Source organism: Ostrinia nubilalis, chromosome 4, assembly GCF_963855985.1.
Source record: "Ostrinia nubilalis chromosome 4, ilOstNubi1.1, whole genome shotgun sequence".
In the NCBI taxonomy this organism is placed as follows: Eukaryota; Metazoa; Arthropoda; class Insecta; order Lepidoptera; family Crambidae; genus Ostrinia; species Ostrinia nubilalis.
This window is the reverse complement of record NC_087091.1, coordinates 17359004-17383440: the sequence shown is the minus strand read 5'-3', so window position 1 is coordinate 17383440 and position 24437 is coordinate 17359004. Positions and strand designations below refer to the sequence as shown.

General features: G+C 39.1%; 1 protein-coding gene across 1 annotated transcript; it reads left to right on the top strand.

The window, feature by feature from the left end:
• The first annotated feature begins 7400 nt into the window (after positions 1 to 7400).
• Positions 7401 to 24184, top strand: LOC135071564 (netrin receptor unc-5-like). Its single transcript, XM_063965336.1, has 10 exons — positions 7401 to 7733; positions 10057 to 10509; positions 16578 to 16756; positions 17643 to 17721; positions 20988 to 21158; positions 21707 to 21844; positions 21921 to 22052; positions 22261 to 22381; positions 22698 to 22813; positions 23095 to 24184. The coding sequence occupies exons 1-10, from the start codon at positions 7664 to 7666 to the stop codon at positions 23253 to 23255; spliced, it is 1620 nt and encodes a 539-aa protein (XP_063821406.1). The 5' UTR covers positions 7401 to 7663; the 3' UTR covers positions 23256 to 24184.
• The last annotated feature ends 253 nt before the right edge of the window (positions 24185 to 24437 follow it).

Genomic DNA, 24437 nt, shown 5'->3' with positions numbered 1-24437 from the left:
ACGCTGACGCTACATCACTCCCCCCTTAAAAAAAAATACAATGTAATGGGGGTGCAAAAATAAAAACAAAATAATAATGTATCATAGCTTACAAAAAAAAAACAAGTATTGTGACTACAGGTGCGATATGTAAACTGATACTGGTATTTGCCGTATAAGCAAAAATACCAGTCAAGTGCATTGTTATGTAATTTAAGAAGGCATGCTATAAATAGAACAATAAAATTATTATGATGAATTAAATCGAACGACGGGTTTTGAAGTTCGTCCGTAACGGGTCTTCTTGACGATGCTGGTGGTTGTCTGCTTAGTTAGCTCTGGTGAAGATTCAGGACTCGTCGATGTTGCTGGTGACGGCTGCTCGCGGAAGTCTTCGCAACTGTCTTCTTCGCCGTTAAGTAAAAAAGCTGGTTTTAGACGATCAACTGATATTACGGCTGTTCTGTTTGGCAACTGGACGGTGAAGAATTTCTCCTGGCGCTCTAGTACTTGGTGTGGACCAGTGTATGGTGGCGTGAGAGCGCTTTTTACTGCATCGTTTCGTACAAAGACGTGTGAGCAGACGTGTAGCTCATCGTGTATGAAAACGTTGCGTTGCGCTAGAGGTCTCTGTCTCCTGGATGTCGATAGAAGTGACGACACCGTTTCTTGGAGTTGCCGTAATAAGTTGTTGTCGTCCGTGCAGACCGGTCTAGGTGTAAAGAAATCACCCGGAAGCCTTATTGTGGTGCCATAAGTGAGTTGGGCTGCACTAATCTTGATGTCATCCCGAATAGCAGCACGCAGCCCGAGAAGAACCATGGGTAGTTCCTTGACCCAATTCTCACGGTTGCATTTGGTCATAAGCGCGGCTTTTAGTGTTCTGTGCCAGCGTTCTACTTGTCCGTTTGCTTGAGGATGATACGCTGTGGTGTGGATGTGGTTGATACCGAGCCTTTTTGTCAGTGACCGGAAGATTTCTGACTCGAATTGACGTCCTTGATCTGAGGTCACTGTTGTTGGTACACCAAATCGTGAAATCCACCCTCTGAGCATAACTTGGCAGATGGTTTCAGCGCTTATGTCTTTGACAGGGTAAGCTTCCGGCCACTTCGTGCATCGGTCGATCATTGTGACGCAATACTTGCACTCTTCTGACGTAGGTAATGGGCCGATGATATCAATATGCAAGTGTGCAAAACGGTCGGCTTGCGGAAACTGCTTAAGCGGTGAAACAGTGTGTCGTTGCACTTTGGATTGTTGACACATGACACATGTTTTAGCCCATGTACCGATATCTGTGTTCATAGACGGCCAAAAATATCTTTCCGCTAGCATACGTCTCGATCCTCGTACGCCGGGGTGGCTTAAGTTGTGCAAGATGTCGAATGCTTTTCTCCGGTAAGACATTGGTAAATAAGGTCGAACATTCTGTGTCGAAGTTTCGCATATGATGAATTTATTTGTGTCAGGTATCGGATACTTCTTGAACTGCAGTCGCGGATTGTTGTGCAATTCTTTTAACTCTGTATCCATGGCTTGCTCTTCCGATAGTTGTTGGTAGTTAATAGGTGAAGGGAAGGTGATTTCTTCGACCCGGGACAAACAGTCGGCGACAACATTTTCTTTGCCGGAAACATGTTGTATATCAGAGCTGAATTGTGAGATAAAGTCGAGCTGCCGCAGTCTTCTTTCGGTGTCGCATGAACTGGGTGGTTTATTTAGGGCAAACGTTAGCGGTTTGTGGTCTGTATAAACCGTAAATTCCCTGCCTTCGATCATATGGCGAAAGTGCTTGATAGCCATGTAGATAGCAAGGAGTTCCCGATCATACGTGCTGTACCTTTGCTGTGTAGCACTGAGAGTTTTGGAGAAGAATGATAAGGGTTCCCATTTTCCATTTAACCGTTGCTGAAGAACAGCTCCTGCACATGTGGATGAGCAATCCGTCATCAAGGCGAGGCGAGCGGAAGTGGTTGGATGAGATAGTGCAACGGCGCTGTTAATGCTTTCCTTGCATTTCTCGAACGCTTCTTTGGATTTAGAGGTCCACTGGATCTTGGTCTTGTCGTTTTTCTTAGAATTGTGCAGGTACTGATTAAGCTCAGCTTGTATCTGGGCAGCGTGTGGTATCGATTGACGATAAAAGTTCATCATGCCCAGGAAGCGACGCAAGTCTTGTACGGTAGTGGGTAGGGGGAAACTTGTGATGGCCTTGGTCTTCTCTTCTAGGGGTCGTATTCCATCTTTGGATATGTGATACCCCAGAAATTCTATCTCGGCTTTGCCGAATTCGCATTTGTCTACATTTAGTGCGATACCGTATTTGTCAAGTCTCTCTAGAACTTGTCTCAACAGGATCTTATTCTGGTTCTCGCTGCATGATGGTAATAAGATATCGTCGACGAAAACGAAAACATCCAGTCCTTTTAATACCATATCCATGAATCTTTGGAACGTTTGGCTGGCATTACGAAGTCCGAACGTCATCCTTGTAAATTCAAATAGGCCGAAGGGTGTTGTTATCGCTGTCTTCGGTATGTGGTCTTCAAAGATTGGGATGTGATGGAACGATTTGCGGATGTCAAGTTTCGAGAAGATATTTTTGTTGTGCAGTAGGTATGTGAAGTCCTGGAGTCGTGGTATAGGATAGCGATCAGGAAGAGTGACAGCGTTAAGACGTCTATAGTCGTCGCAAGGTCGCAACTCGCCATTTTTCTTGTTAACAATGTGTAGTGGCGTTGCCCAGGGACTGTCGGAGGGGCGGCAGATGCCCAGGTCCATCATCCTCTGGAACTCTTCCTTCGCTGCTTTATATTTTGCTGGGTTCAACGGACGAACTTTTGCATAGGTCGGCGGTCCCGTCGTATGTAGGTAATGCACGACATTATGCTTAGGTGCATTTTTCAGCGTCGACGGCCTTGTTACGTCAGGAAATTCGCTTAGTAACTCGGCGTATGGGCAGGTGACGTCGATTGTGCGAATTGATGATTCAGACGATATCGATGTGTGCGTTGATATTGACAAATTATTGATTTTGTCAATTAATTTCTTTGCGCTGAGATCGATGTTAAGCTGATTCTTAGCCAGGAAATCTGCACCAAGGATGGATCGACGTACATCTGCAATGACGAAGGTCCACGTGAAGGGTCGTCTTAAGCCAAGATCTAAGGTGACGGTTAAGTCCATAAGTTCTTATTTTCGTTCCGTTGGCAGCATATATGGCGTAATTGTTGTTGGTGTTGCCTTTTTCTTTCTTGCGGGCGAGTACTGAAACGTCCGCTCCGGTGTCTACCAAAAATTGTGTCCCACTTTTACGGTCGGTGACACATAGGCGGTAACATAATCCGTCAACACCAACTCCCGCCGCGATCGGTGTCGGATCTAGTTTTCCGATTTCTGTGCAGAGCAGTTAATTAAATCACCGCATTTAGTTGCTTTAAGGCCATACTTCCGATGATAAAAGCATGACCAGTTCGGATTTTCTCGACTATTGTTGTTCCGTGATCGTGGTGGTGTACGGTTTTGAGAGCTGGAGCTGGATCCTTGTCTATTGCGTGAGTTCTTTACTTCATTCAACTCTAAGGACATCTTGTCTAGCCGTTGATGTATTTGCTCTAGCGGAGATTGTGATGACGATACTTGCGCTATTTCGGTTGAGCGAGTGTTGTCCATCACTTTATCAGCAATATCCGCAAGTTTGGCTAGGTCCTTGCTCTCTGTGACTGCTAGGACTGCCCTTACTGATGTAGGTAGATGTTGAGCCCACATTATCCTGAGGGTGTCATCAGGAAATTTATTTCTGGCAAGCTCCCGCATTCGTCGAAGTAGACCAGATGGTTTTTGGTCACCAAGGTCCATCTCAGTTAGCAATTTTTGCATCTGTCTTGCTTCCGATTCTTCATGCACCTTCAGCAATCTGTCCCGTAGGGCCTTGTATTTTTCGGAACTCGGTGGATTGAGAATGATGTCGCTGACTTCTTGTATTTCTTCTTTGCCCAGCTTTGCAATTACAAGATTGTATCTGGTTTCGTCACCTTGTTTCTGTGGTGCCAATATTGCGTCAAACTGTGCAAACCACAACCGAGGTTGATCCCGCCAAAAATCGGGTATACGTGAGGTAACGCTGATGGTTGATACTTCACTCGGCGGTGGAGGTGCAGCTCTGTCCGCTGGCGAGGGTGCGCACTGTTGCTGATACATTGTCTCTTGTATGTTCACCGGCTGTTGTTCTCCCAAAATTACGATTTCCGTGACTATATGCCTCTTGAAATTTCAATCGGTGATAACCGCTTGTGGAAGGCCGATTGAAATGTGCAATCACGGAGAATCACGTCGGGGTCACCAATTTGGCTCCTGAGCAGGGAGACGACAAATGAAACAGCTGGATGCGTGTGCGATAATCAAGAGCGTAGTTTATTAATTATTAACTGCTTATATACTAATAAGATGTGCGTCAGTCGTGACGCGCGACCTACTGTGTTTTGTCTAATAAACAAATGCAGTATACGCTGACGCTACATCAGAAAATGATATCACTGACCAATTTCAAAACGTTCACCCTTGGTCTTATACCTCTATACTATAACCCTTCAATAGTTAATAAAGTAAAGTGGAACACCTGACACTCCACGACTAATCCTCCCATCCCATACAAGCGAGATACAAACCAGAGAATGAGACTCGCCAAACTCACTAAACCCGTATTCGGGCTGAGAGGCGAAATACTGCGGATTGTTGCCTCTACAGATACTCGTGGAGACACACTTGAGAAAAGGAGCCTTTACATAGCAAGATTGTTCGTTCGGAAAGGATAGAGTTCTATGCGCAGCCCGAATCCAGTCAAAAGGTTACTGGAGCGAGATTGTACCATAAAAAATTTGGACATTTAGATAGATTGATAGAAATACTTTACTTATTGACAGAAAACATTTAAAAAATCTCCATGAAGATCTATGTCACCAGCCATCTATCCGTTTACACGGAAAAAATAATATGTATAAGATTTTCCAAGACATTGCTCATCAACGGTAATGTATTTCAGGATAGATTGTCTTGACGCATTAAGACGATCAGTAAATCAAATCAGAATAAGAAAATTTTCAGGATATCTTTTTGGGAAAAACTAGTTGCTTAGTTGCTATCATATACTTACTGAGAAGGGAAAATCTTCTTCAGAAAATATTATGTGCAAAAAGTAGGCAAAAACAATGATTATTTGATAAAAATCATTAACAATAAAAGTAATGTGAGTGGGTTGCGTTATTGCAACTGTTAAAAAATACACAAAAACTTTTTCTGCAATCCTTACGTATAAACCCGTATCAAAACGCTCATGCACGTCACGCGCCACAAACGAACGCTGCAGCGGACGAATCTTACTCGAATTGTTCGAATCTTGGGGACTAACTCGATCAAGTTGGTAAACCGCTTTACCTTCGTTTGTGATTAGGCGCGTGCGTCGCTAATCTGCTAGTTCGAGTAGTGGCTTAAGGCCGTTGAGTGGTATTGTTTGGAATGAGAGGGGTTAATGCTTGGTACAATAATTATGACAGGTAATATTGATACTCAGCTCGGATCATAAAAACAATAGCGTGAAGATGAGTTCAGTTTGTTCCGGATATTTTTATTAATCAACAAAATAATGACAATGACAAGGCGCAGCGTTGGTCATAACAAGTCATGTTTATTAACAATCAGCCAATAATATCAATGCTTGTCAAGTCTTGAAGAAATATTTAAGAAGCGTAAATATAATTTTGCAGGGAGTGAGAAAATGTAACATAAATATTTATGTCGTCCAAAAAACACATCTCCGTTATTCACGTTTTACCTTGAAAATATCAAATCGATGCAAACATCCACCTTTGATATTACCATTGATTGCTCCACCTTTAGAGGTTCATTATACTTGAAAATATTCCGACGGAAAGGCGAGCGAACCCGCCAAATTTGAATTTCCGTACCGAAAATTAGGAGCGAGAAGAAAAATTTCCCAACGAGTTCGAAAGAGACGCAAAATGTTGTTCCAAGCAGAAAAATGTGACTTGGAATTTGGCTACTTACATATTTTGAAGCTTCAAAAGGAGTCGGTGGTGTTCGAATAATTTTGAATTGAAATACGCTTTGCCGTCGAACGCCTTTTGTGCAATCAATATTCAATGTTGGCAACACTGGTCGCGATCGGGACTTCGAATTGGAATCAATCATTCGGAATTTCAAACAGGGACGTTCGGTTTTCAAATGAGAGAATAATTCGCTGCATAATTTTAAGGTCAAACGTGTATTTTGATAAGTTAACCCTAGAATGCTGGTAGTTAAACTTTCATAAATAGATTTCTAAGCAACTCCCCCCATTGTACATAATAATAATATCATCATCATACAGATAAGCAAGAGCAGGATCATAGCCCAGATGTTATAGAATTAAACATTTCTTTCAAAGTTTTATTAACTAGAAATAGGTAACAACTTCGAGTATTTTTCGAAAACCATTTTTTGCCGACCAAATGAAACGAAACAGCCATAAAACACAAAGCTTAATTTCGTTTAATTTATTATAAGTTAACATCATAAAAAACATAACTTAAAGTTAAAATTAATTTAAAAATTCACAAACAAATATTTTACTATTATCATTAAAGTACGATTTAATATCCGTGCTGCCATCTAGGAACAACACAAAAAGCTCACCCAAAGCTCAAAGTTCGTAATATCTTCAGCAGAGGCCTCTAGTTCAGAAACAGTGACATCTAGTGGCTGCGTGTAGAATTACGATACACCTTTTACGAGCTTTGAATCAAAAGCTTTACTGAGCTTTTGGTGCAGATGGCGTAATATTCAATACAGCGACATCTAGTATTTGGTTTTATGATTAGATGTAAGCTTTAAAGCTCTGAATGAAAAGCTCAGAACTGTGCTTTAGACGAACATCGCCATTACAGTGGGAAATATAGAGGGCGGTAGTAAGATATGGGTTGCAAAAGCTTAAGCTATCTCAAATTATTTGCACGTAACTGAACGCTATTGAGTTCTATTAAGCTTTTTAGAGATGGCGCTAATAGACTCGAATTTAATTTAGTGTCTCGAATGGCTTATGTATTTATCTATTCCATGTCCCTCAGATAAAGTAATCGTAGAAATCTAATTAATTTATAAACTAAACATGTAAGTATGTATTGTTAAATATCAGTGATATTTTTTATTTACTGTAAAAGTAAAATTTCATAACAAGTCTTTAAATATTATCTTATCTAATACTGGGAAAAGTTGCTTAAAAATCTGGAACATTCCCAAGCAGGTAGTTTTTGAATGAGTATCTAATTAAAACCCTTAGTAGCCACCTATTAGTAAGCCCAACACATGGCGAACGGCAGAATGCATGGGATCCGCGCGAAGATTGTCAGTATGACATCCGCCGGCGGTGGGTTCACACGCGTTCCGTTCGTTCAGTGACTCGAAAACACGTGCTCCGCGAACTATTTTCCGGGAAAATACTACCTAGTATTTTGATTACTGACAACACTATTGTTTAACCCTTGAAGTGCTACAACTTTGAGTTTCAACAGGTTTATTATTTTTTAATGAAAAAGAAGTGATTTATTCTTTTTTAAATAACAAATAGAGAAGTGATTTTTAATGAAATTATAAATGACAGGGTTGAACGTGAGAGTGGTTTTTAGTGATGTTTTTGTTAAGGAACCATTGTGAAATAGTGTTGTTGATAATGTTCGCGGGGATTGTCAGAAATGGAGGTATGCAACTATGTACTAACAATTAGTTATTAATTATTTTCTTATTTACATAGAATAGAAAAAAAATGATATGAGAATAAAATATAACATTATGAATAGCTATTAAATACAATCTTGATATCCCATAAAAGGCTGAATATAGGAAAATACGAAAAATAAAGGACCTATACAACAGTAATTATTGGCGGCCACCTAAGAATGCGGAAAATTAAGAGCCAACTGCAATACTTACCTTTTGCAAAGACTAACTTACAAAAGATGATATTGTATTTTTTTAATTTATTGATTGTAAGTAAAATTTTTATCCGACTGCGAAAATAGCGCCCTTTTTTACCCTATACCTAACGAATCAAACCTAAATCTCCAGTAGGCCTTCAAGTGTCACAGATAATAAGTACTCATTGTATTTTTTGGGGTTCAGCACCCACTTCAAAACGCAAAATGGAACCCTCACACCAGACGTCCGTCAGTCCATCTGCATATTGCGAGGGGTGAAAGAGCTTTTGTAAAAGCTACCGAACTGGTAACTTTATTTGAATATCAAAACAAATAATTCGTAACGATATCCCAGAACGTTATGGTATTTTTGAACAAAACTGGATTGATATTGCATTTTAAATTTGTATTGGTAGGGTAAAAAGATTATGAGATATGTAGACTCATTGAGAGCAAAATATTTGACGATTTGTATGTATGTATATAAATAGTTTATACAAATAAAGAAATTTTAACGTTGACTAAAGAATTTTTCAACGGCTACTATTTTATTAACAGTTTTATGTATTTTTTTTAGAGGTTAATCAGCTAGTCTGTTAACTTAATATCACATGACTCCATGCAGGGCAATAAATTATTATTAATAAAGCAGATTTTACTTTCCATTGAGAGAAAGTGAGTAATTGAAATAGGTAATTGTAGAGTCGGATTTATTGCGCTAATTCTTAATCATATCCCTTGAATTTATCGAAATTGAGCATGTCTAATAGATTATTATAGCCTAAAAAACAGATTTATACCTATAATTTTACAATAGCACATAGAGATATGACTTGAGTCAAGTCATATCTCATATTAGATGTTTTTTTCTTAGTCAATATAGGCTAAAAAAAAACATCACATACATAAAGCTTTAAAAATTGACATAAAAATAACAAATTACTGGTAAATTACTGCAATCAGAAATATCACCCTGCAAAAGGTAAAATCTTAATCTAAAGATCTTAAATCTAACTAAAAATATCTATCAAATAATCGTCCAATTAATACAAAACCAACCGTCCGTCCATTTAAAACGCCGTGAAAGCTTTACATTCGAAGCGCAAGCTAAGTGCTCCGCGACTAGCAATCTCCCGCAAATTGGTCCGTCCGGTACTGGACCTGTCAATGACCAGGTAGCTTTTTATCCGAGTACGGTAGCCGGACCCGTTCTGCGACTGGCGATTAATGTTGAGTTAGTTGTTTGATAGTGATTGTTGTTTGGGATTTCTAATGTTTTTATGTGCTATTGTGCTAAATTATACTTATTTTTTCACTTCAAATTAAATTAATTAGAAATAATATGGGAATCACGATTATCGAGAGCTTTTTCTACGCTTGAGCTGCTCTCAAGTGAGTCTCTTTTACGCCCGTATTAACAAACATTACTTTGGCGTCTCACAGTGCGCGTGGACGCACAGAGTGACATACGAACCAATCACGGAGCTCTATTCAACGCTGTGCATTCGATTTGCTGCTTCACTTGAGCAAGTATCGTTTGCGATTGTGGATACGAGCGTTAAAATCGTCCTTAGTAGTTAGTAAGAAACTCAAATTGTTTACTCCATTAAGCTATTGGATTCTAAATGGTAAACAGATAATTTTGTAATCAAGGGATTAATAGAGAGTATAATCACTTCAAAACTTATCATCATAATCCAATGGATTAATGATCAGTAAATTACTATTCGTATTAAAGAATATCACTACATTCCCACTCTAATTGATCAGAGTATTTGAGATCGTATGCATGTTTAGATTAGTGTTTCTAATAAATAACTTAGTTTCAATAATTAATTCTTTTCTGTTCACAAAGTAGACAACACAAAGTAGAACAATCCATATGAGTCACAATCAACAAGACAAAGGCAATGTTAATTAACGCCGGTATTCACAAACATTACTATGAGGTCTCACAGTGCGCGTGGATGCACAGGGTCACACACGAACCAATCACAAAGCTCTATTCAACGCTGTGCATTCGATTTGCCGCTTCACTTAAGCAAGTATCGTTTGTGAATACGAGTGTAAGTCTGCTATTCTAAAAATATAAATATGTTTGTTTCAGACACAGAACACTCTACAGAAAAAGAGATGAGACCGGAATACATCCATCCAGACGGTCTATCCGACTTCGACCCTTACTTAGCCGACTTCAAACCAGTAGAAGAAGAAGATGATTACATTCCTCTACCAGAAAACGATGAAACCATTGACGGTCTCCCAATATTCCTTCTAGAACCTAAAAATTCCTACGTTCTAAGAACAAGACCAGCTACGCTAATTTGCAGAGCAGCAAATGCTCTTCAGGTGTTCTTCAAATGTAATGGAGTAAGAATTGAGAAGACTGTGCAGTTGGAACACGTGGATCCTCATAATGGAGTGAGGGTAGTCGAAGCAGAACTGAACGTGACGAGGAACGAGGTGGATGAGTACTTCGGAGGGACGTACGGGTGTGAGTGCTATGCGTGGAATAGCAAAGGCAGGATACGGAGTCAGTCGGTGTTCATTGAGTATGCTTGTAAGTAACTTTAATTAAGTCCTTTAAATTAGGTACAAATGCAACATTACGGTGGTCTAGATAGATAAAGAGTGTTAAAACTATCTTGATTCGGTGGCCCAGAGTTCTATCTCAGAACAGACAAATGAATTAAAATTGCTTAGCGATTAGAGTCGCTTCTCAAACAAACAAACAAAGCAAGCGAAAGGTCGTGGGTTCAATTCCTACCTTAGACAGTTAAATTTTTTCAAATTGTTTATTTGAAAAACTCATGAATGACTTGAAAAAGTGAAGTTTTAAATCAGTTTAAGGCACTAAGGCTGAGTTGCACCATCTAATTTTGACCGTAACTTTAACAATAACCGGTGTTTTTTGTATGGAGTTTGACAGATTTTTGACTTTTGTCAAAGTTAAAGTAAGGTGGTGCAACCCAGCCTAAGTAGGTCAAATTACTTCATGAGTTGAATTATTAAATTGGCATCGTTGGTAATAAATAATCTCTATCTATATTAGAGATCATTCCAAGCAAGCTACTTGATAAAGTCCTTGGTCGACATTGACTTGAAAGCTATTCTTTAATTCAGCGGCCCAATTACTTCGCACTAATTTATTTAATGGCTTTCGTCCATTGAAATTTATTGTTTAATTGACAAAACTCGTCCCACGTCGGATAGTAACAAATTGAATAGGGAAATATACACGATGTCCGCCAATGTACATACGTCAGCATATCAGACTATACAATCTTGTTGCAAATTCACACCTATTCCAACGACATAAGATACTGTAGTAGTTTTAGTTTTGATGTGCTGTCATCTGTGTTTGATGTGCTCGTAGAGCTGATGGCCGCTGGAGCAGGAAAGTTCTTGAGTGGCGATCAAGAGCCGGAAGGCGTAGCGTGGTCAGGCCTCCCACTAGGTGGACCGACGATCTGGTGAATGTCGCGGGAGGTGCCTGGATGCGAGAAGCGCAGGATCGGTCTTCGTGGAAATCCTTGGGGGAGGCCTTTGTCCAGCAGTGGACGTCTTTCGGCTAAAACGAACGAACGAACGAACGTGCTGTCATCTGTACAGTCGACAGCATTACATTTTTAAATTCTTGTTGTAAAATAGCACTTACTAAAACTGTTTAAGATACCTCAATATATAGTTTGATGTGCTGCCTTTGTACAAATACAGAAAGGATATCGTTGTCTTATGCCCGTTTTCACCATCAATCCCTAATTTTAAGTGACCCTATGGTAACACATAACAGAAATTTTGTTTTCATAGGGGTCACTTAAAAATGAGGGCTTAACACCGAATCGCAAAGAAAAACGGTCGGTTAGAAAATCTTCAATATCTTCGAAAGTACCTGACTTAATAGCTTTATGAAACAAAATAATATACTGGAAAAACTACGCATTATCATTTATTTACATTTTAAAATAAAAAATGTTGAAATGTTTTTTGTTGCAAAATATAGCGATAAATATAAAGCTAGGTCAGGTAACCTACATGAGGTATTTGATATAAGCATTTTAGCTGTATTGGATTTAAAGTTAAGACTAATAGAATGGTACAAAACTAACAAGCCCCACAACCACGTCCCACAATACCTCATAAATTATTAATGCGTTATCAGTTCAATCACGAGTTCTATGAAATAACTCCGACTTAGACATATTTACCAGCGCTTGATTATAAGTTAGCCCCGTGGTTCGGTCACGACTAGATTTAGTGCCTTTAATTAAAATGTTTAAAGTTTTAATTACAGCTTTGGACGAGGATTTATTGCATTATGTATGTCTAGTAACATTGGAACATAATTCAGGCAGGGCCAGTAGGGCCTATTCTTTCAAGTTGTAAAATGTGCAACAGGTCTTTTATTGTGGAAATTGTAATACTTGATGTTCGTTTTGATAAAACTGTAGTTTTTTTTGGACGCAAGACTAAAAGTGCCCTAGAAACTTAAAATCAATAAGCTAAGTAGGTACTGTAGTATCTTATGTAGTATTAGGAGCTATGTTGAAAAACAATTTCAGATGATTGTGAATTGTGATGAAAACAAAGTATTTTGTACCGGACAAAGATTATTCAGCTCATCATTTAGTTGTAGGTACGTTAAAATTAAAGTGGAAAATTTTCGCAAACCTTTCAAGATTTTAAATCAACATCCCTAGGATTAATTTGTTACTTTTTTGCCGACTGTACGGACCTACATGGATCTAAAAAGTCGGTTCACAATTTCTTATCACTCTGCTTTGTGTCATCAGACCCCATTGTTTTCCTTTTAGCACACAGATGTAGATCCTGGCCACACAGTGGGAGCGAGCGGTGGGAATAGTACTCGTCGCACGGCATAAAGTTTACTGTACAAAACTTCACTGTGATTGGTTTCCCTTACGAATCAAATGCGTACACGTAAACGGAAGTTCGCTTGATGAATATGTAAATTATGTCATTAAACCCCGCGGTATTCGAGCATTAATTTATAGGTGTAGACGATGCTCGGCGAATGCTCGCAGTAGACTAATAATGCCGGATATCGTAAAGACATTCGAAGGGAAAATAAATATTTCAACCGATAATGAAATCGATAGTAAAGAGTGATTCGGATTTAGTTGAAGGTTCCGTATACGACTATCACAGTTGGAATATTATATGGGGTCCTATAAGTAACAAAAGGTTTAGTAAATTTCACGAAATCTCAAAAACTATAACACTTAAAAACTTGAAATTTGGCAGGTAGGTTCCACAAAACTCCAACCCTAAGGAGGTACAACGGGGTTCACGCGTACGAAGTCGCGAGTAATAAATAACTAACTAAGTACCTACCGAAATGATATGTGTCATTATGCAGAGTCTGATATCCTGCCCATCAATGTTACTTATTATTATTTATTAATATTATCTTATGTAGCCGCAATATATTTTGCAACAAAAAAGCATAGTCTCTAATTTGGTGTCGACTGTATGAACAATTAAGTCTTACCTAGTTTACTACTTTACCAGTGTTTTAAACAGCTTTTATATCTCTACATTACCTAAAAATAAACTTCATACTCAAAATAAATACACGACCGGCGTTCGATTAAGCCATAACAGATCGAGACGGGCTCATTAAGTACCTCTCAGATATTTATAACTTACTTTAAAGGGTAATTAAAAGGCAGACGGCGACAAGGAAACTAAAGTAATGTAATTGAGACGTTTAAAAGATCTAGTTATAGTCGTTAAAATGCTTAAACGGCTTGAGTGAGATTATCTGAGGATTATTCTGGAATTTAGTATTGGAAATAGAAATGTGGATTTAATTGTCTAGTTAATTATCTTTGTGTATTAAATTAAATATGCATTAAGACCTTTAAACTTAGTTTACCTACCCGTCTGAGGCCCGATTCGACAAAACTTTTATCCGAGAATAACTCCTGGTATAACTGGCACATTGACAGTTTCAGTATGGGAAATATGTCAAAACTGACGATTTATTCTGAGATTAATGTTTACTCTTGTTTGGTCGAATCCACCCTAAGGCGGTTATCACACTTATCACATTGCGCCGCGCTCCGCCGCGGAGCGCGTGATTTCATATAAAAAATCCCACTACTAAATAATATTGTCAGTGTGTTGTGCCGCGCGTGTTTTCTATACAAACTGAGGTATTTGCATACAATGATTAAATCTGTCGTCCCGCGTACCGCGGCGGAGCGCGGTGTAGTGTGATAACCGCCTAAAGGTCATAGCAGACTTATCAACTCAAAAAGGAATCAACACCGTATCGCCTTTCACGAGCTGTCATCGCCATTCGCGCACTGTCAACCGCGAGGCGAGGTGTTCATGTTACGGTGTGGATAAGTGAGCATTGCAGTATGGAGTTTCATTTATAAAAGGAAAACTGACAGCCTCGAGTTGATCCGGTTACGATCCTTTTCGGGGTTGATAAATGTGCTACGTCCTTTAGAAGTATTTTACCTATTAGGTTTAAAATTGACAAAACAGCTAATGTTGCAAGGAGTAATTACTTTTAAAAAATAATCATGTATCCGTGCAAATTATTAAACCATAAAATTGTGAACAAAATCCCTACAAAGAATGCGGGTAAAGACGGCAGATAAAGCTAGCTATAATTCTACAAAGACCTCCAACAAATAAGAAACTTATTACCGTTTTCATTTTAATCTCTCCAGCCGTAGCCACTTTTTGCTATTTCAAGAAACACAGTCAAAGTATACACTGAATAAAAATACAAAGCTCCCCTATATCATCCCCTCGCCAACTCGCGCCAGAAACTATAAATTGAAAATTCGTTCACAATGAGACAATGCAACGAAAACCAAAAGCAGGAAGCCGCCAAAACAAAGACCGAAATAAAGCTTCAGAGACAATTAACAGTTACCCTCTCTGTCTGATGTGGGAGAGGGACAAGGATGGAATGTCTCATGCAGTGACACTGAAATGATTTCAGAGTGACACCGAATAAGGCACGGTTTGAAATACTGCGACAGATGTGAAAGGTGCTAATTCGGTCATACGTTCATCAAGTATGAGACCAATAGCTAGCTGTGGTATCGGCTTCGAATCTCGTGAAGAACTGTTACCTACATAAGTGAGCGATTTGTTAATTTCAAACTCTACTTAGGCCGAGTCCGATATCCGGAGCTTTTTGTATGGAGTTTGACAGATTTTTGACATTTGTAAAAGTTAAAGTAAGATGATGCAACCCAGCTTTAAATCTTTGGACTAGATAAATGACGCGATATTAGTTATAATGTATTTTTTATTGGTCAATAAAAAGAAGAGGATCCAATTTCGTTTACTAAAGACTGAAATCTATAAGAACTAAATCTCAATCCAGCGACAGAACAACTTTTCTAAAATTAATAGGATGTGGACCTGTGTTGTAACCGATTTTGGGCTTTACCGAAAGTTTATAATAGAAATGTCACGTGCAGTCACCCGCTTTAGGATTCAATATCCCACACGCTGGTCCGCACACCTTAACAGTAAATTTAACTGATGCATTTTTGTTTTGACTGACAGTGAATGTGTCAGTTAGGAAAACAAACATTTAAATGCCCATTAGTTTCCGATTGTCACGACTTTCTTGAAAGGAAGAGAGGATTTTATTTGAGCATTGATGCTCAATAATACACTTGTATACTGGAACGCTATGATGCCCTAGCTATAAACTATGAGTAATGACATAAAAATTAGCAAGTTTTAATATGAAATTATTTCCAAAAAAAAAATTAATAAACATTATAGAGTTTGGAGTTTTGGACCATGTGCCATCAAGTCGGTGCACTTGGCAATAATTACAAGTGCAGATATGCCACCACTGACTGATAAAACCTACGACTATAATTCCAAGTGCAGATCTGCCGCCACTCACTGACAGAAATAGAAAAATTACCCTCATCTAAACTAAAAAGTGAATTTATGGGACAAGTGCTCCATATATTCCGTAATGATCTTATACTTAGCACTACAACTACAAGGGTCGTACACCGTAAATATACGCAAGACCCAAGCCTGCATGTCGTAAAGTTTTTTACCCTCACCCAAGGGGTGGCACCATTACTCGAAGGAAGCATTGCTTCCGCTCGTTAACCCTAGCCCTGATAAATACCCACTAGCTTTATTTGGATGTACTGGGCGTGGTGGAGTCATTTCTGTGACGTCAACGTCAGCTCCAGACAGGGTTTGAAGCGTTGAAGAAAAAGTGCGTGGGCGGGACGATGGGATATTTCCCTTTGAAGCGATCAATCATATTTCAAGTAGTTTTATTTTTGGCAGTAATACGTGTATCCGGTATTCGGTAAATTATTTATTAGTGGTATCATAAACGCTATCAATTTCAGACATGCTAACCTTTACCGTGCCTTTACTTATATCGGTTAAGCTCTGTATTCGAGGGTTTATGTTTTTCACAGATATGGATTTGTCATACCTACTCTGGTTTGCTCTAATAGAATCTAAAAAAAGTCTGAAATTAAGCCAAAAAACGTTGACATTGAAAAATCTTTAAAACATCAATGAAATAATTGCAAGTTGCAGAAAATGTTAGGGAGACTGTAAAAAATATCTAAACTCTTGTTCCCTCAACAGATATAAAGAAGCAGTTCACTCAGCAGCCCCAGTCGGCCACAGTGGAAGCTGGCAGAGGAGTCACCTTCAGATGCGTGCCGCCAGCCGCCGCTCCACCAGCTACCATCAGCTGGACTAGGAACGGAGTGGTCATTGAGGCCACTGACGAAACGCTGGTCCTGCCAAAAGTTGGCTTGCAGGTAAGCACGAGAAAATTTACTATAGGTGAACATACAGCTCTACTTGGCTGTAGTAGAAGTCAGTAAGGAGGTGACGATCAGATGCGTGCCGCCAGCCGCCGCTCCGCCAGCTACCATCAGCTGGACTAGGAACGGAGTGATCATTGAGGCCACTGACGAAACGCTGGTCCTGCCAAAAGTTGGCTTGCAGGTAAGCACGAGAACTTGGCTTATTCAATGGCTCTAATTGGCTATAGTAGAAGTGGACAAGAGCATGACGTTCAGATGCGTGCCGCCAGCCACCGCTCCGCTAGTCACTATCAGCTGTACTAGGAACGGAGAGGTCATTGAGGCCACGGACGAAACGCTGGTTCTACCAAAAGTTAGCTTGCAGGTATGTTCCCACACTTGGACTAAGAGTGAAGATACAGTGACTCAACTCAACGAAAAACGACTCAACTTCACTTTAGTGGAAGCGAAAAGCTCGATTAAGACAGGAGTAGTCATCGAGGCTACGGAGTACGGACGAAACGTTGGTTCAGCAGCAGCCTTAAGTATTTGGCTTATAAATGATGATACAGCTGCTCTACTTGGCTATCGTAGAAGAGGGTAGAAGAACGTTTCCATGCGTGCCGCTAGCTGCCGAAGCTGAAGATACTTTACAGGTGGCAAACTTCTCTTCATCAAGGGAATTTTTAAAAAGTTTACTAAGCGTAACGACGGTAATAATATGAGACAAATAACCTAAATAAATAAAGTGTCACTTTATTCACTGTCTAAAATGCCTTTGTTAAAATTTTAATTAAAATGAAAGCTCAGGTGGATTAAGCAATCAGACGTGACAACGCTAACTAGCCAGTGCATAACTCCTCAACCACATTAGTGATTCCGACCGCGTGTGTTGTAGGACATGGCGAACTATACGTGCGTGGCCGAGAACATCGCAGGCCGGAGGGAGTCCGACGTGGCGGTGCTAGCTGTCTATGGTGAGTTTACTCTATGGAAAGTGTCGTTACTTGTTTAGACACCATAATTTATAGTCCAGTCAATAAAGCATTATAGATGGAAATCCGTGGAACACAATTTTTGACTTCGGGACTTTATTTAGACTAGTTAGGAGGTGAACATAGCAAAAGTCCCCGCCCTTGGCCCTTGAGCCGCCGGAGAGAGGGGGGTTTAAGGGTACCACTTTTCGGTTTTTCGCTTAATCCTCGGAAACTATGCCTCCTAGTGACATGACTACTATGAACCAAAAAAAGCTTATTCAATTTTCTACAGGTGAGATAGTCAAGTTTTTCTATATCTTGTATAGTTTTCGCGACATCTGCTCTAGAAGGTCTGTAATATTGGAAATTTTATTTTTGTCTTACATGTTCCCATCAGGAGAAAATCGACTAAATCAACATTGAGCTAATATTCTAGACATGCGGGAGCATGTTAAGCCTAGTTCCAGGGAGGGGACTGCAACGTGCATATATTTAGACGAAACACTTGGAGCCACTTTTGACTCCTCATCACTCAAAAAGTACTGTGCATTAACACTTCAAATTTGGCTCATCTGTTGAGACTTGCAAGATAAACATCAGCTTCAAATTTCATAAACATACCTCAAACGGTTCTTTAGGTATTGACGAAAAACAAGTCCGGGCCTCTCAAGGCGAGAGTGAATAGGCACTTACAGGGCAGATATGTACCTTCCTAGACTGCATCTTACTTAAAACCAGATACGATTGCGGTTAAATACCTGCCTTGTCCTGCATGAAAAAACTGGGATTTTAGAAGTGAAAGATTTTAATGAAAGATACTCGTAACTAAAAAAACCTCGAAATATGACGGCAAAAATTTTGCAACTAGCAGAGAATGAATAGCTTGTACTAGTGTAAGGCAATGATACCCATGCCTCTACTTTTTGACTAAAGGAAAATATCAATTGACGCAGTCAGTCGCATATAAAAATTATAAAAAACCTAGAGATGTTGCTTAAAAATAATAAATGACCTATCAGCAAAAGCTGTAGGTATCCCTTTTTTGGAACCGTAAACTATTTCCAAAAAGAGCCGGTACTTTTATAATATTCAACTTAGTTAATTTCGCTGGGTACCTATTTAGTTAGAATATTTAGTTTACAAACGTAGCAATTCTCATACAAAATCGCACTAAGCCGAGCGCGTTTATTGCCAAGTAAAACTAGTTGTATTTGCAAGCCCGTATAAAAGCACTAAATAGTGAACAAGATAGTAAAACAATTTGCATGACTGTAATTAACTAACACTAAAGAAGCTCACCCAGATCTGTAAATAAGTAGCATAAATGAAACAGATACAGTAGGTGTAGCATCCAGACTATAAGACAAACATAAAAAATACTATTGTGACGAAAGAAAAAAACGGTTTTTACTCGGCATCAACTAAGTGCAAATGTGTAATAACATGTGTAGGTTTGGGTCTAGGAGACCCCTATGAAAAATTGACATTATAATAGTGGTATTGGCCTTAGGTATCTCATTCGGATCGATACGTCTATTTTCCGTTTCGCTGTGTATCAAAGTAGATCTTTATAAAGTTTTGATGTTTATTTTTAGTAGGTACTTTCGGTTTTAGTAGAAAATAAAATTTTGGACATTACAAACTTTCACTTCTATTTTACATTTTTGCCACAAATACTAAGGCTGGGTTGTACCATCTTACTATGACTTTAACTAACGTCAAAAAATTGTCAAACTACATACAAAATACACCAGCTATCGTTATAGTTACGGTCAAAGGTAAATAGGTGGTGCAACTCAGCCTAAAAGAGTTTCACTTGGAAGAGATGCTACTCCTCCAACTTCCAATGTGTATGACATTATGCGTCATTAGGGATAAGCTGGATGTCTAATGAGATTCCCTCCTCGTAAAGCAACTCCCACGCTGAAATTCGCAGCAATTAGAAAGGATTTAAGAAACAATTTCTAGCAGGTGTACAAATACTTAGAAACGCGTGTAAGGACTGAACGAGCGAAAACAGATTTGCATCGGAATTCGACTTTTAGAGACAATACTGGGAACGGACAGGAAGCCACGAGCGATGGTTCCACGAATGGCGTGCGGTCGGAAATCGTTATGACATAGTTTAGTTAATATGACTATTTGGTTACATGAATACACGTTTTCTGATCAGCGAATAGTAGCAAGTTATAAATAAAGCATTAGATTTGAAGGGGCCAATGCGCAATGGTGTGATAAATTGCGGTTAGATATAGGTTCTATGACGCTCAATACAATGTGTAAGAGACAATGTCAAACGGAAACTAGCCACATGTTTATGTATATGAATTTATGAATATGAAATTTTATATTAGTAACTACGAAATAGTGCGACAGAAAATCCCTGGTAGAAAATAAATTAAGTGTAATTTTATTGTTTTTTATAAATAATTTAAACAAAATTGATTATCAAGTACGAGTACGAATAAAAAAATGTCTGCGTATTTCAATAAATGATAGTCAACGTTATTACCATTACTACGTTTTGAGGCTTCAGTCGCGTCTGTCCAGCGGAAAGTTTTCAAATTAAAATTGTTCCCTGCGAATGCATTTTATAGGGTTTTCGAACAAAGCCGAAGTTTTGATGATGCCTACCCAGTTTGCTGCGTTGTGACTTTCTACGGATTGCCGTTTAGATGAAATGAAAATAGTGTTTTACTATAATAACTAGCTATAATTTATCGTGCGTTTACAAAAAGATAAAGGTAAACCCCTCGGCAAGGACATCCATCTATCACACTAATAAAAAGGCGAAAGTTTGTGAGTGTGTGAGTTATGTTTGTTACTTCTTCACGTCTAAACGGCTGGAGTGATTTTAATCTAATTTCGTACGAAGTTAGCTATCACCACGGAGCACAGCTGTCACAATGTGGCAAAGGACAATAAATTATAACAGAAATTAATGATTTTTTTATTAGTATTCTGATCCATTTAATAAAGACTCCGAAAAACATTATCAGAAGTTTCGAATATTCCTATCCCTCACACGCAAAGCGAGATACCATCATGAGGACGTTCATAAGTGCCACTTGTGGTCTAAGCTGAATAAATATTTTTGATTTTTTTTTTGAGGAACAATGACACTTAGACCCGAAACCTAAACAGTTTTTCAAGCCATCTACAGCTAGTTTTCCCCTGGACCACTTCGTAGCCAGATTTCGTAGCTGGCTACAAAGAAAAAAAAAACATTTCGAAGCTGGGCAGTAAAAAAGGTTTTTCCAAAACAGTGAACGGTGGCTGGTCCTCCTGGTCGCCCTGGTCTCCTTGCCGCTGCGGGTCCCAGAGCAGCGGCCGGCGGCGCGCGCGCACGTGTACCGAGCCGGCGCCTGCCAATGGCGGCGCGCCGTGCAGGGGACAGGCCACGCAGACTGACGACGAGTGTTTGAGGTGTCAGGGAGGTCAGATTGTGGAACACTTATTCTTATTAGCATAAGGTTGTTACTCCAATGCTGGTGACTTTCCCTAATCGACTCTATCGTCTCTATCCTTAACAGTCGTTCTTAAGGTGCAAGTTCGTAGCCGACTACACGCAGCAGCAGCAGTCACTTTTTATGTATTTTTATTAAATACTTCCAGGCGACGTGTCGCTTACTATGAATGGTATTTCATAGAAATACATAGAAACCAGTAGTGTCGCTGCGACACGTCGTCGGCTGCTGCTTCATGTCGTCCGCTACGCTACCAACTTGTACCTTTAAACTGCTTTCACCGCTGAAGAACTTACATTAGCGCTTCTTTGGCTAAAAGGTGCCCCGCACTGCTCTGGCCATGATGTGAACTATGCTTTATTCTATACATTTAACAGTTCCGTGGCAAATGTAGGCCACTCGAACATTCTTGTTTGATATTTTGAATTATATCAGAGTAAAACTCGAGGTAATCCAGATCCAAAGCTGGACAACTCAATATTTACAAATCTCAATCTCAATCTTCAATTTCCGTTCAGGTGGAGCCTGGTCCCAATGGGGTGCGTGGTCCACTTGTGGAGAAGACTGCGTTAGAGTGAGACGGAGAGAGTGCGCAGGCGCTTGTTCTGGGTCCACATTGCAACATGCGTCCTGTGTAGACGGGCTATGTGCTAATGGTATGTGGAATTCCTTTCCTCCCTTCAAAGCAACATAAAATCCTCTGTTCCTAATCATTCTCTATTATTATTTTAGGACTATACAACAATACCACCCTTTACATTGGCATTGGTATCACGATAGCCATGTTGGCTGCTGGAGTAGCCATCTTGTACGTTTGGTGCAAGTACAGGAATTCTCGACCTGGCTACATAGCAGCTAGTACAGGTAAGTTATATTTATCATATAAAGAGTTGCTCTTCATGAGCAGTTACCTTCTTTGCCTGGCCCATTCCCATTTTATTTGGGCTCGGCCCTCCATATCATGCGTCTTAAGGCGGCTCGGTCCTGGGTCGCCTCAATGTTGACTTGGGCTTCTTTAAGGTCCTTATTTAGTCCTTCAGGAGCAGTTACCAATGGTTTTTTTTAATGTTAGGTATGCCGAAGTCATACTCCAGCAATAAAAGCAACGCTGCCCCAGACCTGACGAGAGCCTGCAACGAGTATTGGATGCAGGGGCCTGACAATCACTACGACATGCCCCACGTGAGGGACAGGTAAGAAACCACCATGAACGTTGCTTGAAACTTCAAAATGTCACCATTTTGCACCATTAAATGTGACTTTAGATGATAATTGCTTGCTTCTGAAATATGTTGTGGTAACGACGGGCAACTACGGAACCCTACACTGCGCGACACGCACTTGGTTAACAGGTTACTCTAGATGATCTTCTAGTATTCTTGGATTATAATCCAAGTGTATTCTAGAATAGAGTTAGCTCAAGATTACCAAACTCATAGTCATTGGCTCGTTTAGTAACTGTAAGTAACTATGTGCTATCATCAAATTGACCACGAACTTTTTCTCCAGCTACGCGTCTCCCTTCGGGCAGAGGAGTAGGCAGCAGTCTTCAGCTGGCAGCAATCACTATGAGATGAAACCTTACAGCCCATCAGGGGAGTCAGCCTCCAGCTGCTATACAAATTGTAAGTAAAATTCATGTAAATTTTCTTTTCCAGCTGTGATATTCAAGTTTTTACAATAAACTCTTTAGCTAAACTTTGAACCCCCGTTTTATCTCCATAGATGGTGAATTGTGAAAAATACTTTCTTAGCAAATGCTACATCAGAATAACTATCTGCGTTCCTTTCAAAGCAATCCGTTCAGTGGTTTGAGCTATGTGTTGACGGACGTTAAGTCAGCAGTAGCCGTTGCCTTTTGAAGATAAGTTATTACAACTAAATATTTGTTTATTTGTTGTAACAGCTCGAACAATGACGTCACGCTCCAGTGAGTGTTCGTCGCAGCTGGCCGAGCTGATGCCTTCATCACCTTCGGTCTCCAAAGTGGACGTGGCTGTTACTTTGCCTACCGCACCCCTGGACACCAGCTACCGGGATAAAATCTGCTTGACCATCGTTAAGTAGGGCCTCAACTGTTTTATTTATACTTTATGCTTTATGAGATAGGGTCTAGGATGGAAAAGCTTTTTGAACTCGGAGAATGAAATCGCGATCAAACTCACTAGCAGAACTTGCAACTTGCCTTCAAGGAGGATATATTTGTCAATCTCCTCATATAGTGTTTACTTCGTGGACTATTATATCTACGTTTACAGGTATTTGAGTTTCATTTGTTTGTTTTTTCCAATCAATTTATCCATAGCACTAATGGCCGCCAGCTATCGGCACAAAATCTGTTTGACTATTTGTAAAATAGAGTGTTCTTTGTTTATAAAGTTTTTTGGTTCATTGGATAGGATTGTGGATGGAAAAAATGTTGTTTGTTTTTTGACAGATGAGTTTTTAGGTAAGATTCCATCCAAAGATATGTTTTTTTGGATGGACCTACTAAATCGCTTGACGATATAAATCATTGGGTAGTATAATATTTTAGGTTCAGAACTTTAAAAGGTATAGAATTTGAGTTTGTATTTTTAGATAATTTATTGCAATAGTCAACTTTGTAAATATTGATTTCTGTTAATTTAAGTTATTTTTAGCATTACTTTCTTAATTTTTGTTTTTTAAAATATCTTTAAACCCATGCTATGAGAAACGCCGATTTTTGTATTGTTAAGTTATTGACAAATCTGGTAAACATAAAATACAAAAGTAATTACATGATCTTTGTATAATTTCATGAAATAATGCCGTGTTCCTATATTTTGCAAACAGTTCCGTAACTTGTACTCTGCATTTACTAAAATAAACTAAGTTATTGTAAGACTGAAGTTAAGTCTACTATCGGAATAAGGAATGTTTGTTTTGTTAATAATAAATATAAATCGGTACTGTCTTTAGTGCCTACTGTAAATAATGTATTTTGTAATCTGTGATATTTTATAAACAATAAACTATGCTTAACAAAAATATCATGTGCTTTATTTCATTGTCGTACCCGTTTCAAAAAAGCATGATAAGTGTCTAGTAAGTAAATTGAATTAAAACTTGAATAAAACAAAGATTTCTAAAAAGTCCAGTCAAATTAAATATAGTTACAATAAAAAAGGTTGCAATAATTCGCATACAGCTGAAAATTGGTATGAAATGTTCTTGTGCTGATTAGACCGGACTAAAAAGAAACACATAGGGTCATATTATGATAAA